Here is a 12,776-nt window from a genome sequence, read left to right on the forward strand (position 1 = left end):
TAGATCCTAATCTAATCTAATGATCAATGGACCCTAATCTAATCTGAGTCTACAGTGGTTACATCCCTAATAAAATGTTGCTATCAATCTGGATAAAAAGTTTTTGAATGACAGAAAACATCTTTATCAAACAGTTCATGGAGTTCATATTTTATTTAACACTTAATCAGAGTAACATGAATTTGCATTCAGTGAGTCACTTAACTCTACCTTCTCTAAAAATGTGTTCTAGTTATTGAGTTGCAAAGACGGTGTGATCATTTGCACATCAATATGCACAAAGCCCTTGGCTCCATCACTCAGATGACTCGCAGCTTTGAGCTTCAAAAAAAATGGAAATGTTTAGTGATTAAGCATCAGTAGAGGTTATACTGAAGGTGAGTATGACCTTTTGTGTCTGTGTTTGTGCACAGAGCGAAAAACAAAGAAATTGCAAAGTGGAGGCAGATTAAACGGTGCATAGTGTGAAATCCTCAAGGATGCGACTGCAGACAGTTTACTTTATACGTGTGGTTTTACACACATTGTTGCCTTTTGGCTGCAAGCAATTTTTTTCTTCTCTGTGAGTTTTGTGACTCAGTAAAAATAAATCCCTAAAATGAAGTGTCTGTATAAAAATCTTTATAAACTAGCTTACTGCCAGGTGTTAGGCTATATTGCACTAATTTGGACTAATGTTATTTAATATATGTCTACTGGAGCCAACAACCCCTGGAGAATCATTCATTCAGATTTCAGAATTTACATTGCAAATCACTCAATATGTTTACATGTGCAGTTATAACTGAGCAACAACTGGTTTTGCGTAGTCAAGCAACAGTCTTCATCTGTCTGTCCAAGTATACATGACATAATGCGTAAGTGTAATACAACCCCTAGCAAAAATTATGGAATCACCACACTTAGAGGATGTTTCACTTCATAACAAATAACAAATCAGATAAGACACAAAACAATTTTTGTTTAATAGCTGAACATTCTGGCTTCGTGAAACATCCCTCAAACAAATTAAATTACATTATTTTAATTAATGGCATATTTTTTTCCAGATCAAGTAGAGGGAAAAATTATGGAATCACCTTGTAATTTGCATTTCTAAAACAAATACCGGGACAAGTCTAAAAATGCAAATTAGTCTGCAATTAAAAGAAAGTGCTTACAGACCTTAACGAGCTGTTGGACTTGGCTAATTGAAAGGAAACATGTCCCCAACAAGAAAGTTGTCAATTGAAACAATGGAAAGGATTATAAAACTCCTTCTAGAAGGAAATCCAACACAGAGTGTGGCAAAAGAAGTTGGTTGTTTCCAGTCAGCTGTGTCTAAAATTTGGTGCAAGTATAAACAAAATGGTAAGGTTATAAAAGGAAAACATATGGGTAGACCAAGGAAGACGTCAAAGCGTCAGGATAGAAAACTCAAAGCAATATGCCTTGAAAATAGAAAATGCACAACAAAACAAATGAAAAACAAATGGGCAGAAACAGGAGTCAATGTTTGTGACAGAACTGTAAGAAGTCAGCTGAATGAAATGGGATTTACATATAGAAAAGCCAAACGAAAACCAGCACCAACACCAAAACAGAAGAAAACAAGGCTACAGTGGGCTAAAGAGAAGCAATCATGGAGTGTGGATGATTGGATGAAAGTGATATTCAGTGATGAATCACGAATCTGCATTGGCCAAGGCAATGATGCTGGAACTTTTGTCTGGTGCCATTCTAATGAAACATATAAAGATGACTGCCTGAAGAAAACAATCAAATTTCCCCAGTCATTTATGATATGGGGTTGCATGTCAGGTAAAGGACCAGGGGAGATGGCAATCAGTACATCAACAGTAAATGCACAGGTGTACATTGAAATTTTAGACACTTTTCTCATTCCGTCGATAGAAAATAGGTTTGGTGATGATGAAGTCATTTTTCAGGATGATAATGCATCTTGCCACAGAGCAAAGAGTGTTAAAGCTTTTCTTCAGGAAAGGCATATCAACTCAATGACATTGCCAGCAAACAGTCCGGATCTCAATCCAATTTAAAATTTATGGTGGAAATTGAAAAAATTGGAAGGCTCCATCCTGTAAAGCTGATCTGTCAACTGCTATTCGAGAAAGTTGGAACCAGCTTGATGGAGAATATTGTTTTTCATTAGTTAAGTCCATGCCTCAAAGAATTCAGGCCATCATAAAAGACAGAGGAGGAGCAACAAAGTACTAATTGTGATTTTTTTTTTTTTGTAGATGATTCCATAATTTTTCCTCTGCTTGATCTGGAAAAAAAATATGCCGTTAATTAAAATAATGTTATTTAATTTGTTTGAGGGTAAGGAAAAAAGCTGGGTGAACATCCTCTAAGTGTGGTGATTCCATACTTTTTGCTAGGGGTTGTACACCACACTTATTTGGGAGCATGTGCAAAATGCCGTTGCCAACTATAGTCCGATGAACGTGTGTACATGCTGGACTAATCAGAGCGACAATCACATTATCCAGGTCTGTCAGTCTGACTTTGCAAAAATCTGACTGGTATGGTTTCAGTTGGACAAAAGCGCTTGCATGACATTTAAAAAAGACATTATTGATTCAGTACAACTGAAATCGAACTTTGAATAGTGCATGTGTAACAGGTTCGTCTCTGCGTTGTGTTAAATAAAGGACTCGACTGACACCATCTTACCTATTTGAGTGCATTTCTTTATGTTAAAACACATTCAAACATGGCTGGCCTGAATCTTAATGACCCAGCCAGAACCAGTTCACTACATGGCACCAGCCAATGGACAGAGTGTGGAGATTGAATATATTAAAGGGCCACATCTCAAATTAAATAAAGTAAGTAGAAGCACCTTTTGGACCCTTTTAAACATACTGAGTGTCAGCCTGAATGTATTAGCTATTTAATCCCTGTAATAATTGCAACAGTCAGAGTTGTGTATGTGCATCTCCTCTGTACACACTCCATTTTGTGTCAGCTTCCATGGGGACTGACTACTAAATAATGTAATAAGTCCCTCTCTCCAGGAAATCCCCTCAGATCTTACAACTTACTCACACAGACACACGAACACACATTACCTACCTGTCACACATTACCGGTCATACATTTAACACAAAACCATCCTCATTAAATGTATGCATGAAGGCTCTCAAATGAATGAAAGCATGTGCTTGATCATTTATCGTTCTTAAAAAACACAAGCAGCAGACCTTGTTGATTAATGGCCTTCACTTGACATCTGACACATTCAGCCAGCGTTATCACAATATTTCTTGCTTCCAATTAACTCTAGGCTGTTCTACCATTGTATAAATGCTTGTCTAAATCCGCCCACCCACTACTGGAAAGTTAACGACATTCCAGAAGTCCCTTGTGCAAGCTGCCACGCCCGTATTCTCTCCTTAACCCAATTATGTCTATGGTTCCGCTATCTCCACGGAAACGTGTCACTACCTCTACCCTTTCCCAGAGCAAAAGGCCATGAGAACATCTGCAGAACAAACAAATAGTTTGGGAAGAAGGAAAAGGAAGGACATGCGCATACACACGTTTTCTCTGGGCAAGGGCTGTCCTGCTTGGCTACAATAGCTGTATTCATATTTATAGAGCAGCTTGGTAAGGCATCTTAAAATTCATTGTGGTCTTGGAACCCCTCCCACCAATGCTCTCTAATTTAGAGTCTTATTATAGCATGGCACACATACACACACACACACTAGCACACATAAATTTGGGACACAAAAGCGCTCGTCATTTTGTTATGATCAAACACATTATACCACACAAATGCCCACATTTCAGACCATAAAATATATAGTCCCTTTCCTTTTAGCCTGTCTCTCTTCCTGTGTCTGTCTCTCTCTCCCTCTCTCAGGTATGGAGTGATTTCCCCTCCCCCACCAGACTGCTGGAGCCGCATCCTAATTAGCAAGAGACTGAGAGAGAGACAGAAAGAAAAAAAAAAAGAAAAAACAGAAAAAGAAAAAGAAAAAAAAAAAGTGTACGAAAAAGATATAGCAGGAAAAGACATGCAGAGGAAGAGGGGAGTGTGAATGACAGAATTAGAGGGGCAACAAAAGGGGAGAGACCAGAGAAAAGGAGATAGAGGGCTGTGACTGAGATGTGCTCTGCCGTTGTCATGGTGACTCTGTGGAGAACAGGTAGAGGAACATAGTCTCCTGGGGAAGAGCAACCAACCCTGATCCTCCCCACCTTTCTCTCTCCCTCCTAACCACATTTCTCCTGCATTGCCCATTTCCATTTCTCCCAGCAATTCATCCCTCTCTTTTTACTTTCCCTTGCAACATAGTATGAGCTCTGAACTTAAAATGCATTACTGCATTGCACTGTAAAACGTGAAAATGGGCAGTTGTTCCCTGGAGGACAGCCGCAAAAAGATGCACGCTGATTTACAATGAATGTTCACATGCATGCCAAAATGCTGATAACTGCCAAAAATCAACTTTTTCAAAAAACCAGACAACCCAAGTAAACTGTGTGTACAGGTTATTCTATTTGACGTCAAAACATAAACTGGCATGCGCACAACTAATAAGAATGCCGGTAAAGGTGTTTACATGCAATGCAAAATTGAGGCAATGTGCAAAACTCGACATGTGCCGATTGTTTTTTGCTTAAACCCTTTATGACATACACGATAAGGAAAAGGTTAAGGTGTTTAAATGACCATACATGTTGTCAGCTTATTTCGCATAACTGGTGTAAGATCATGCATGTAAACGCGCTCAATGTGCCCATTTACATGCACTCCAATACGCTGATAACTCCCATAAATCAGCTTATTTAAAAAAATCAGACAAAGAAAGAAATCCACATTTACATGACATTTGAAATAATCGGGTTATTCTCCACTTTTGATGTCAAACCTTGAAAGGGCATGCGCACAACACGTGCGCTCATTGGATAAGCCATTAAGAACGTTGGTAAAGGTGTTTACATGCAAAGCAAAATCGATGAAATGGACAAAAATGTATCCATGTCGATCTTACACCGATAAAGGAAAGCCATTTAATGCGTTAACATGACCACACACGTTATTGGCTTATTAAGCATAATCCTGTAAGATCATGCAAGTAAACGGACTCATTGACAAAGTTAAAGGCCTATTTGATCATTAATTTCACTGAATTCAATCTGCAGAGCCGCCTGATTCATACATGCTTATTATTCTTTTTCTATTGGTGGGTCAGAGCACACATACATTTTAGTACAGCTTTTATGCAACATCATTACACAAAAATTGGCCATTAGCCACAAAAACTTGTCCAAGATTTGCACCCCTACACTCATTGCTGCTGAAAAATTTAGATGCATCAGGAATCATTCTGAGCAGCTCAGGATGTGTAATAAATGCAGGTTTATGATGATCTTTTGAATGAACTTAACAAGGAAAGACACATGCATGACACTTAAAAATAAATATAGCCTCCATGGCCCAGATTTTACCTACCTGTATCCATCAACTTCAGGTTATCAGGAAGAAGGCGGCTGACAGATGTGGTGAGGTCAAAGGGAGGTGAGCATGATGTGGCTCGTTTAGTTTATGTGTAGCAGGTGGGCTGATAAGGTGCACCTCCCTGGCTGACACCTCTAAATGAAACGCTTTCACACCAGGAAACGCTGCCATTTGGTAGACCTGATAATGTTTTTTTTTTAGTGACACTATGCTTCAACTGGAATCCTCAGGAAGTGTGGGTGTGTATTATGTCAGCATGGAAATCACCACCATGTATGTTGAGAGAGTGTGGCTAAGAGATTGGCTTTCAGATATTTAGCCTAAGTTAGTCAGATTTGACCAAAACTGGTTGGAAAGGTCTAAATTGAGGTGTATGAGATGTATTATATTAAAATAGACTTTGAAAAAAAATACAAACAAATATGCAGATTATATTCAGTTGAAGTCAGAAATTTACACTTGGGTTGAAGTCATTAAAACTAATTTTTTAACCACTCTACATATTTAATATTATCAAACTATAGTTTTAGCAAGTCGTTTAGGACATCTACTTTGTGTACGACACGAGTAATTTTTCCAACAATTGTTTACAGACAGATTTTTTAATTGACTATATCACAATTCCAGTGGGTCAGAAGTTTACATACACTAAGCTTACTGTGCCTTCAAGCAGCTTGGAAAATTCCAGAAAATGATGTCAAGCCTTTAGACAATTAGCTTCTGATAGGAGGTGTACTGAATTGGAGGTGTACCTGTGGATGTATTTTAAGGCCTACCTTCAAACTCAGTGCCTCTTTGCTTGATATCATGGGAAAATCAAAAGAAATCAGCCAAGACCTCAAAAAACAATTGTGGACCTCCACAAGTCTGGTTCATCCTTGGGAGCAATTTCCAAATGCCTGAAGGTACCACGTTCATCTACACAAACAATAGTACACAAGTATAAACACCATGGGACCACACAGCCATCATACCGCTCAGGAAGGAGACGTATTCTGTCTCCTAGAGATGAACGTAGTTTGGTGCGAAAAGTGCAAATCAATCCTAGAACAACAGCAAAGGACCTTGTGAAGATGCAGGTAGACAAGTATCTATATCCACAGTAAAACTAGTCCTATATCGACATAACCCGAAAGGCTGCTCAGCAAGGAAGACGCCACTACTCCAAAACCGCCATAAAAAAGCCAGACTACAGTTTGCAAGTGCACTGCAAGTGCACATTGTTTCTTTTTGGAGAAATGTCCTCTGGTCTGATGAAACAAAAATTTAACAGTTTGGCCATAATGACCATCATTATGTTTGGAGGAAAAAGGGTGAGGCTTGAAAGCTGAAGAACACCATCCCAACCGTGAAGCATGGTGGTAGCAGCATCATGTTGTGGGGGTGCTTTGCTGCAGGAGGGACTGGTGCACTTCACAAAATAGATGGCATCATGAGGAATGAAAATTATATGGATATATTGAAGCAACATCTCAAGACATCAGTCAGAAAGTTAAAGCTTGGTCGCAAATGGGTCTTCCAAATGGACAACGACCCCAAGAATACCTCCAAAGTTGTGGCAAAATGTCTTAAGACAACAAAGTCTTAAGTCATCTGTGGGCAGAACTGAAAAAGCATGTCCGAGCAAGGAGGCCTACAAACTCAGTTACACCAGTTCTATCTGGAGGAACGGGCCAAAATTCCAGCAACTTATTGTGAGAAGCTTGTGGAAGGCTACCCAAAATGTTTGACCCAAGTTAATCAATTTAAAGGCAATGCTACCAAATACTAACAAAGTGTATGTAAACTTCTGACCCACTGGGAATGAAAGAAAAGCTGAAATATATAATTCTCTCTACTATTATTCTGACATTTCACATTCTTAAAATAGTGATCCTAACAGGGAATTTTTTTTACAATTAAATTGTGGAAAAACTGAGTTTAAACGTATGGTAAGGTGTATGTAAAGTTCTGACTTAAGACAGAACTGACAAGCTTTATCAGATGCTATGAAAAGGTTTACCATAGGACAGGAAAATCACAAATGAGATCTCATTAATGTCTCAATTTTTTCACCAAGACAGCAATAAGATTAAATGGAGAGCTAATGGAGGTTTTGCTTGACTCTGCAGCTTCTCAACTTTGTCTCCTGAGAACAAGACATCATTAATAGGGCTGGGCGATAAAACGATATAGATATTTATAGAAAATAAATTCTGATAACAATGATAAACTTCTGAATAAATTTCTATATTAAGCCAATGTTCTACATATAGACGATCGGATCAGGTACATGTTGCTAAAAACGCAAGCAGTTTGGCAAAGTTATAGACACAACTAGCTAACTGAATCACATGTCATAACATCATCCAGTTAGGAAGTATTAGCTGGCTAGCGGCTACCTAGCCCTGCTGTCATGGATATCAGTCATGAGGTTAATGTAGCCGCTAGCTAGATATCCTGCTAATATGATATTGTTGTGTACCAAACAAGTCAAACATCCACTGAAGTTGATGAAATTGGCTAAATTTCATCGTAAAGAGGTCTCACACACACTTAAACAGCGTACTTCAAAGGTAGCTTACCATCTGGAGTTACATTTATTCTTGAGGTCTAACAAACATGTGGGATGCATGTATATCGTAATGAATATCGATATCGAACGATATGAAAAAAAATATTGTGAAAATATTTTTGGCCATATCGCCCAGCCCTACACATTAATCTCACGTGTCTCCTCTAAACTTTCAGAAGAGATCTCAACAATGTTTAGATATTTGCCAAGATACTAGATCTGCTATCTAATGTCAGAGATCTCAATATGAACTCAATTATTTCTCACCAAATTCTTTCAAGAATAAAATATCCGAGCTATCCAGTTAACATTCTTTATAGCAGTTTATTGCTCTCCAACTGCATATAACAATTGTATCATTTGTGTCTATTTTTATTTCTCCTAAAGAATTTTAGCCCCCTGAGGTAAGAAAAGAACAACCTCTGAGCAATAATATTTTCCTCTGGGTTGGTTTATGCCTTTTGAAATATATGCCTTTTTAGCTACCAGCCCAACAGACCAAACATCTTTTGACTCCAAAGCCATACTGGTTTATTTTCCCAGGCAATGCTAATCCAACTTGTGGTCCACACAGACTTTAAGTCGGAGCGTCGTGTGTCCAAATCAAAACTTTGAAACACTGTGCAACTCTTGTGTGTGTGTGAGATGTTTATGCAGCCAAGTGACAAAGTCAGTGACAGAAACTAGGGATGTGCGAGACTAGTCGACTAAACGGTTCTGATGCTGCTAGTCGACACTGGAACTACTAGTCGGTTAATATTTCCCCCCATTAAACTGATCGTAATTTGTACATATTTACGTTTGGCTTTATATTTTTACAGAGGCTGCATTTAAATTACTGTCATATTAATGTTACATATTTTAAACAGAATTATAATACAAATATTATTTTAAAAAGAGGATATCTGGAGCAGATTCAAAGTTTAATTTCACCTCAGGCTGCACATGCTTCTTCTCTCTCTCTCACACTCGCAGCGCGCGCAGGAAAATGTCTTCTCGCCAGACAAGCAAACTCAGCAAAGTAGTTATGAAATCACTTCGGTGGTGCAGGAATCGGCTTTCCAAATGTTTGAAAGTCCCTATGGATGTTTTCACATTTGAGTCTTCTTTACATCTGTGCTTGCTTGTACGTTATTTTTCTGCTTTCTCTGCTTTTTCAAGCACAGCATAGCCGCCTCAGGTGAGTCAAGTCCCGTCTTTCAACGGACCATGTCGACGTGTTTATTTTGCTCATCAAAAAATTTATGCATTTGAGTAAGTAGCCTAGAAAATAACTGTTTATTTTCAACGGGGTGCCGACTGCTGAATGTGTTAAACTATCTTTTATTCTGTGTGCACGTCATGTTTAGAATACATTAGGTTTATTGTAGGCAACATCACAGGCCTATTTTTTTCTATCCTATAGCTACTTTTTCTTCACATCGTAACTTATTGGTTAATGTTCTTTACCGAACAGCTGTCATATTAGATCAATGGTTAATGCACGACTGCACGTTGTGAAATACACGCAACTTTTCAGCGCATTTGATTCAGTGAATGCGTGTCATGTTCTATATTTAATGTACAATGATCATAATTCAAGGTGAGCACATCGCAGATAAATGCCCCTTTTCAGTGGAATTTGGCTTCGGATTTGGAATTAAGTATTTTAAATGGGTCGCATAAACACATTTTTTTGACTGTTTTCTTTTTAGACTAGTCGACTTCAAAATTGCCATTTAAACATCAGTGAAATTAGTCGTTCAGCACATCCCTAACAGAAACTTCCTGTGTCAAATTGCTTCACACATTCCTCTTTCCTCATTTTCTCTCATTCTCTCCCTGTTCCCTCCTCCTCAACTCCCTCCCTCTCTATGGTTGTCTTTGTCAACTACAACACAATACACTGATTCAGCGCTGAACCCAGGAGTCCAACATGATCCTTAAAACACACACATATGCAAAGCTCTCAGGGGCGGATGTGTGTCCATTAGCTCAATTCCCAGATCTAAATTAAACTCCATCTATGACACGCAAATCCAGAAATATGACACCACTGACCTGACTCACATGAAATTTTTTTTGAAGTGGCCACAACAACTCAACCAATCATGTATTATAGTTCAAGACTGCATCTGAATATGCATACACCCCTACTATACAGTGTGCCAAAAACAGGATGCAAATGGAGAACAGGGTCCAATTCATCAATATTCGAAAAAGAGTAGGCGAGAAATACCCTGATGACCAACTACATCCGCTGAGATTCTGAAATGCACTGTACTATCCTATAATGGCACAGGTGAGGAGCTGAGAGATTAAAAAAAGGGTGAAGAACTGCAAGGTGGGTGGCTTTTCTTTTCTTTTCTTTTTTTTTACCATTAATTGAATATTCATGTTCAACACAAGTTAAGCTCAAATGGACAGCATTTGTGGCATAATCCTGATAACCACAAAAATAATTGACAGGTTCCTCCTTTTCCTTAAAAAAGAAAAACCAAGGTTACAGTGAGGCACTTACAATGGAAGTCAAGGGGGCCAATTTTGAGGGTTTAAAAAGGTAGAAATGTGAAACTTATAATTTTATAAAAGCACTTATTATTATTTTGTTAAAACGTGTGTATTATTAGAGATTTTTACAGTTGTTTTAAGGTTTTCAGTGTTACGTTATCATGGCCACGAACTGGACAAAATTGGATATAACTGGACATAACACATAAAAGGTTAGTAAGTGATTTTAGCACACTAAAATCATGTTAACATGCATACTGTTTACTACTTGTGGCTATACTTTTGAAACAGTGAGTATTTTAACGTTCATGGATTGGCCCCATTCACTTCCATAAAAGTACAAAAAAGGCATGCACATCCAAAACCAAGCAAAAATAGAGCACAGAATAAAAACTTTTCAATCCTATGGAAAATAACAGGATTTGTATTTGTAAGTGACCTTTCGAGCATCCCGCCTCTTCCTCCAACTCTCCCACTCACTTACATTGCAAGTGCCTCACTGTAACCCTGATTTTATGAAAAGGAGGGACAAGTCAAAATGTACAGTATTTTTGTGTTAAATCAACATTTTACTTGTGTTAAACTCTGAATATTCTTTCAAGTGCTACATACCAAGAAAGTTGTTCTATGTGGTTAAATTGAGCTTGTTAAACAAAACCAGTGTAAAAAAAAAATAAAAAATCTGGTGGTTGTCATTACGTTATATATTCGGTTCACATTTGTCAGCGAATGTAATAATCATACTTGCCAGCATACCTAAAGAACGTAATTTAACCAGCCGAGAATGCAGAACATACTCTGAAAGTACGCAATTTTTGGCCCAGCCCAAGAGTCTGAATCATTTTGGTGAGCAACCATTCTGCAACATCCTAATGGTCCTTGTAAGCCCACTATCAGATATAATTTCATCTTTGGTACCATATGTTATAAGGTCATTAAGAATGTCTGAATACGTATTAATTTGAGGCCACTAGTAATAACCATGAGTTTAATATTATCAGTCAATTGTTTAAGAGAAGAAAATTCATCACAAGGTCTCAGTAACATGAAAAATTAATTGCTCTTAAAGGATTTCATCGACATCGTAATGCATTTCCTCGCGTGCCCTGCTCAAAGGTAAATAAGCGTCTCGAGGGTGGTTCCTGCGCGCCGCGCGCTGTGTCTACATTCACTCTCCTGCCGCGAAAACCAATGACGTCATCCGCCTCGCGCAAACCAGCCTCTTCTAAAGCAGCCATGCTATAAGACTGACCATGTATGAGGTTGCACACCGACCACATTTGGTCACAAAGAAAATGATATGGGGTGGAAGGACCACTGTCAGACAACCCCATTCCACTTGTGCGCAAAAACGAGGGACAAAAGGCATGCAGTTTAAGCCTAATTGGGTGCAACGCGTTAATTATAGTTTATCCCGACACGCGCAATCACTAAGCCTCGCCAGGGATAAACTGTGCGTCCCTGATCCACAATGCTAACACATACGCACGCACACCCACCTACTACCACACACATATAAAGATCAAAGGCCACTAAAATGACCCCGGGGGCCAAACAATGCAAGGATGCCCAGCAGAACCCAGCACCATGGTGTCTGGTTCGTAGATCCCAGTTCTGAGTATTCTTCAACCCACTTGCAGCTCCCCCCAGGCCGCCAGAGACGCGCTGTCTGCGGTCAGCCGAGAGAATGTGGGTCGCGTCCAAGATTTACAACCGAGCAGTAGCAAGTCGCATCAGACACGCATAGCTACAGTCGCCTAATTAATGACCTTAAAATGCTCACTCTTTATTTATGATTACCGCAAGTATATAAGCACACGAGCCCGTAACGTTGAACATACTTTGAGCGTGTATGGCCGGTGAACGGTCGCCCTATAGTAACAATAGATCACAATAGAGTGTCATTCTTACCAGTGTAGTCTGCGCCAGCAGCAGCGCGAGCGCTATCCAGCACGGGAGCTTCATGGTGCTCCAAACGCAGCTCTACGCGGGGCTCGCGCTATCACCTTCGCTTCCCTCTTTAAGACAGTAGGAGTAAACCTTTCGCTCAGTTTTCGGTATCCAACTTCAGGGCAGGCGGCCGTCGGTACATCCGTCTGCCCTTGGTCTCGTACGGCACGCGCTTTTCCCGCTAAACCACACGATGACCGAGGAGCAGCGTGCGCGTACGGCCTCTCGTGATTTCCTCCCCTCTGACTTCAGTGGTTGAGACTTGATGGATGTGGCAGCAGGGAAGACCAGAACTCCTCTCTCTCTTCT

General features: G+C 39.4%; 1 protein-coding gene across 1 annotated transcript in view; it reads right to left on the reverse strand.

Moving 5' to 3' along the window:
- Nucleotides 1-12,776, reverse strand: part of sdc3 (syndecan 3) — a 45,823-nt gene extending 33,047 nt beyond the window's left edge. Inside the window, exon 1 of the mRNA XM_051664346.1 lies at nucleotides 12,429-12,776. Coding sequence (XP_051520306.1) covers nucleotides 12,429-12,482 — 54 coding nt within the window. The 5' untranslated portion in view covers nucleotides 12,483-12,776. The remainder of the gene's footprint in view (nucleotides 1-12,428) is intronic.

This window comes from Myxocyprinus asiaticus, chromosome 30 (genome assembly GCF_019703515.2).
Source record: "Myxocyprinus asiaticus isolate MX2 ecotype Aquarium Trade chromosome 30, UBuf_Myxa_2, whole genome shotgun sequence".
Classification (NCBI taxonomy): Eukaryota; Metazoa; Chordata; class Actinopteri; order Cypriniformes; family Catostomidae; genus Myxocyprinus; species Myxocyprinus asiaticus.